This window comes from Salvelinus sp. IW2-2015, unplaced genomic scaffold (genome assembly GCF_002910315.2).
Source record: "Salvelinus sp. IW2-2015 unplaced genomic scaffold, ASM291031v2 Un_scaffold1611, whole genome shotgun sequence".
Lineage (NCBI taxonomy): Eukaryota > Metazoa > Chordata > Actinopteri > Salmoniformes > Salmonidae > Salvelinus > Salvelinus sp. IW2-2015.
The window spans coordinates 208250-213815 of NW_019943030.1; the positions used below are offsets into that span (position 1 = coordinate 208250).

The following is a 5566-nucleotide window of genomic DNA, read 5'->3' on the forward strand; positions in this document are numbered from 1 at the left end:
GTGTGTGTGTTGGTGTGTCTCTCACCAGGTTGTATATCCCCAGTAGCAGGGCCTCTATACAGCCTGAGGTGTGTGGGTCCCTGGCTGCAGACGGAGCCAGGAGGAGGGACCAGAGCAGCTCAGGGAGGAACTGCAGCACAAACCGCTGCAGCCAAAGCTCCCCGCTACGGTAGAACTCAAACAGCTGGTGACACACGGGTTCCAACAGCTAGAAGAGAGATAGAGGACAAGGTTTGAGAGGAGAGTTCACTTTAAGTTTTAGTTTCAACATACCTAGGTTGTTGTTTCATCTAAACCACTTTAAAAAGTTAGCTGGTTATTTAGCAAAAAACAGAAGCTCCTGGCTAGTATTATTCAGAATGAAGCAATACTGGTGGAAAAGGATTGTATCAGTGTGTGTGTGTGTGTGTGTGTGTGTGTGGTACGTACGTCACTGTAGTTCTCTCTGATGACTTTGTAGAGCGCTGGGACCAGGGAGCCTTTCTCCTTCAGAGACGCTGCGTAGCTGGACACTGCACTGTCAGGAAGGGTCTGTACACAATCACACAGATCAACACTCTGTACTCGGAGTAACCTTGAAATAACAGGTAACGATGTGTGTGTATGCGTGTGAGAGAATGAGTGAGTGAGAGAGAGCAACAAATATAACAAAGTCCTCTCATGCTTTGTTGATTTCAAAAAAGCTTTTGACTCAATTTGGCATGAGGGTCTGCTATACACATTGATGGAAAGTGGTGTTGGGGGAAAAACATACGACATTATAAAATCCATGTACACAAACAACAAGTGTGCAGTTAAAATTGGCAATAAACACACATTTCTTCCCACAGGGCCGTGGGGTGAGACAGGGATGCAGCTTAAGCCTCACCCCCTTCAACATATATATCAGTGAATTGGCGAGGGCACTAGAACAGTCTGCAGCACCTGTCCTCACCCTACTAGAATCTGAAGTCAAATATCTACTGTTTGCTGATGATCTGGTGCTTCTGTCCCCAACCAAGAAGGGCCGGCAGCAGCATCTWGATCTTCTGCACAGATYSGGTCCAAACAGTGAATCTCACTAAGACCAAAATAATGGTGTTCCAAAAAAGGTCCAGTTGCCAGGACAACAACTACAAATTCTATCTAGACACCGTTGCCTTAGAACACACAAATAATTATACAGTGCCTTCGGAAAGTATTCAGACCCCTTTACTTTTCCCACATTTTGTTAAGTTACAGCCTTATTCTAAGATGGATTTAAAATAAATAAATAAAATATATATAATCTCAAATCTACACACAATACCCCATAATGACAAAGCAAAAACAGGTTTTTAGAAACATTTGCAAATGTATGTCTATATATCATAATTTAAAAAAACTAACAGAAACACCTCATTAATATAAGACTTCACGACCGCTATTGCATCTGAGACCTTGAATATTTTGACGTCAGGTGCACGCCTTGTTCTCCACCATTGATCATCCTTGAGATGTTTCTACAACTGTGACTTGGAAGCTCCACCTGTCGTCAGAATACAATACTAGGACATGGACTTTGGAACAACGCGCACACTGTCGTATATAAGTCCCACCAGGTTGACATGTCATAGCAGAAGCACAAAACCAAGCCATTTGACGCGGTCGAACGGAACATCTGCTAGAGAGCTCCGAGACAGGCCAGTTGTGTCGCCAGCACACAGCTCTAAAGTAGACCCACAACAATTTCATGCAGCCAATTAGAAGGTCCCCAAGCAACACAGCGTGCCTCCATCAATTCTTAAAAAGGAAGAATGTTTGGAACAAACGCCGCCGCCAGTCAAACTTCGCAATCGGGCGGAAGACGAACTTGTGGAGGTGAGCTAAGAACCCGATGGTACTCGTGACAGAGCTGCCAGTAGCTTCCTCCTCGTGGAAGATGGCGAGAACCTTCCAGCAAGACAAAACATCCTCTCGCAACACTCCACCACAATCAGGCTCTTTAATGATCTAGAGATGGCCGCAGAGACGTGGGGATTGTACAGCAGATTCGAGAGAACGAGATGAACGGACGCAAAGTACAGAGAGAGTCCTTGATGAAAACCTCTCCAGGACGCTTCGGCACCTTCAGACTGGGCAAAGGATATCTGGTTACCGCACCACCCTAACCACAGCGCAGAGACAACCGGCTGCCGGCAGCGTCTTGAGGTCTCTGTGGAGCACACAGCCCAGCACCCGCGACTGAACCCTTCGGAATAACTCCTGGAGAGGAACCCCTGAAAATAAGCGTATAAAGCGCACGCTCCACATCCAAAACCTCGACAGGAGCTTGAGAGGACGTCAGGAAGAGGGGATCTCATATCAGAGTCGCTTGTCCAAGTATGTCATCATACAAGTATCAGCGTATCGTTGCAATAATCTTCACATCTGAGTAAGGTCTGAACCACCAAATTTGCAACAATTTCTAAAAACACTGTTTTGCTTTCATACTAGTCTTTAGAGTTATCGCTCTCTCGCTGAGTCGCAGACACACGCGATGCAGATCTCATACGTATGCTCTAGTGTACCTACCCTCAACACCAATACCACACATACCACTATCACAAACTGTGAATGATCTTCACAGAGACCAACGGCAACGAGGCAGGAACCGAATGAAATGAATGAACATGACATAAAATGACCACATCCCAAACTTAGAGCTAAAAATGCTCTTCCATCAGTATATGAGCAAACCTCTATGATTGACACTCTGCCGGGTCACCACTCACTAGCCCAAAGCAATTCCACGACATGGGCGGACAAAACAACCAATTACTGACTGCAATTACGCGTTCACACAAAATCATCCCATCAACCATCTCATCACACAACAACCTCAAACAAAGCATGCAGAGCAGAATTAGGACAAGTTATTAAAATCCAGAAAAGAGTTGTTAAACTCTACAGCCACCTAAAAGGAAGCGATGCCCACACAGATTAAACTAGATAAGAGTCCCCTCAGCCAGCTGGTTCTGTGGCTCTGTTCAAACACAAAACAGACCACCAAGGACAGCAACACAACTAGACCCAACCAAATTATGAGAAAGCAAAAAGATAACTACTTGACACACTGGAAAGAGTCAACCAAAAAAACAGAGCAAATTGGAATGCTGTCTGTCCCTAAACAGTACAAAGTGGCAGAATACCTGACCACAGTGACTGACCCAAAATTAAGACAATCTTTGACTATGTACAGACTCAGTGAGAATAGCCTTGCTATTGAGAGAGGCCGTCGTAGGCAGACCTGGCTCTCAAGAGAAGACAGGCTATGTGCACACTGCCCACAAAATGAGGTGGAAACTGAGCTGCACTTCCTAACCTCCTGTCAAATGTATAACCATAGAGACACATATTTCACTTAGATTACATAGACCCACAAAATATAAAAAACAAAACCCAATTTTGATAAACTCCCATATCTACTGTGTGAAATACCACAGTGTGTTATCACAGCAGCAAGATGTGTGACCTGTTKCYACAAGAAAAGGGAAACCAGTGAAGAACAAACACCATTGTAAATACAACCTATATTTATGTTTATTTATTTTCCCTTTTGCACTTTAACTATTTCCCACAGCCTAAGGCTGGCTTCCGGGTTAAGCGGGCATTGTGTCAAGAAGCAGTGCGGCTTGGCGGGGTCGTGTTTCGGAGGACACATGCAGCAACGGGACAAGACTAACTACCAATTGGATATTACAGAGAAAAAAAAAAGAAAAAAAAGTTATGAAAAAAATTACTCTCATATCTTTTAGGYGAAATACCAATCACAGCAGCAAGATTGGTGGGCAGAGCAACCAGTGGAACACAAAACACCATTATAAATACAACCAATACTTCTGTTAATTTATCTTACCGCTAAAACACTATACATATATTATCATCTAACACTTGAAATATCTTTATCATTTTTTAAACCTTTTTGAGTGCAATGTTTACGGTTCTAATAGCTTTTTGTTGATGTTGAATTTGTTTATTTCACTTGCTTTGGTAAACATATGTTTCCCATGCCAATAAAGCCCCTTTGAATTGAGAGTGAGACAGAGTGACAGTGACAGTGACAGAGGTGCAGTGAATACTGATGTAGACACATTGACACTGGTTCTCCTCTAATACACACACACCTCCCTCACCTTAAACTCTGACAGCCATTCCTCCACCACTCCTTGGTTCATAGCCAACATCTTCCGTCATCTGCTGTGGACACACCTCTACCTGGGAAGCAAGCAAAGAGGCTGTTGTTAAAAGTTAACTTTGGGCAAAAACGCAAATATAACAACTTTAAACTGTATAACTGATCAATGCACCATCATWCTAGGTCATTTAAAGCTTAAAAACMMAAAAAATTATTAAGATATTAAGCTACAGAAGTGCCTTTTCTTACCGATCTCTACAGCTTTCGCCCAAAAACAAATCCTGTGAAATGACTTCAACAACTAGCTAGCTACATCTGGCTAGCTCAGCTACTGAACTAGCTCATCTACTGAACTAGCTCAGCTACTGAACTAGCTCAGCTACTGAACTAGCTCAGCTACTGAACTAGCTAGCTACATTGTGCCGCGCTGCTCACCTAATACTGCTAGCCTCAGGCTACTGAACTAGCTAGCTAGCTACAGTAGTCACGGAAAGCATGTCCAGAATGACATCAATGAACCACTAAAAAGACACACCTCATTTATTTTTGAAAATTGAGAAAGGAGTTTGTGCCTAAGTTGACCTTTAATACAAAAAGACACACAATACAAAAGCCTTCCTTCCTTCTCGTTTCTCCCTTGATTGCAATTTCAGACATTCTCAGCTGTTTTTCAGCTCTCTCATTATCAACAGCACTCTCCCTCGCTCTCTTTCACTTCCTCTCTTTATTATGTTACTTCAGGCTCTCCGCAAGTTACATAAAAGTGTGTGAGTGAGAGAGAGAATGAGTGAGAAAGAAAGAGGGAGAAAGAGAGAGCAAACAGTGAAGAACAAACACCATTGTAAATACAACCCATATTTATGTATTTTTCCTTTCGTACTTTAACTATTTGAACATAGTTACAACACTGTATATTTTCGTACTTTAACTATTTGAACATAGTTACAACACTGTATATAGCCATAATATGACATTTGAAATATCTTTATTCCCTTGGAACTTTTGTGAGTGTAATGTTTACTGTTCATTTTACTTTTGTTTACTATCTAGTTCACTTGCATTGGCAATGTTAACATATGTTTTCCATGTCAATAAAGTCAACTTAAATTGAAATGAATTGAGAGAGAGAGAGAACTCTCATGCAGGAACATGTGCTCAACTTTGTTGAAGAAATTCCACTTCTTAAGATTCTTTATATTCATATGAGACGTCAGTCACACACACACACATTTTGTCTGGTTCCACGAGACCACACACACACACGCACACACACACACACACACAGACATCTCCTTGTATGGTATAAACAGAGCTAGATGAATCATGTAAATATCATCCAGCTACAGTATGTTTCCATGGACCCCGCCTACCAGACTAGAGAACACATAACGACCAAACTTTGACCATGGCAACAGGGGATCACTGGAAGTC

The 5566-nt window shown here is 42.4% G+C and overlaps 1 protein-coding gene across 2 annotated transcripts in view; it reads right to left on the reverse strand.

The window, feature by feature from the left end:
• LOC112071418 (hyccin) overlaps positions 1–5566 on the reverse strand; it is a 42227-nt gene that overhangs the window by 10955 nt on the left and 25706 nt on the right. For both annotated transcript variants that reach the window (XM_024138877.2, XM_024138878.2), the window contains exons 2-4: positions 4134–4215; positions 430–531; positions 26–208 (exon numbers count right to left, since the gene is read on the reverse strand). In XM_024138877.2, coding sequence (XP_023994645.1) covers positions 26–208; positions 430–531; positions 4134–4184 — 336 coding nt within the window. In that variant the 5' untranslated portion in view covers positions 4185–4215. The remainder of the gene's footprint in view (positions 1–25; positions 209–429; positions 532–4133; positions 4216–5566) is intronic.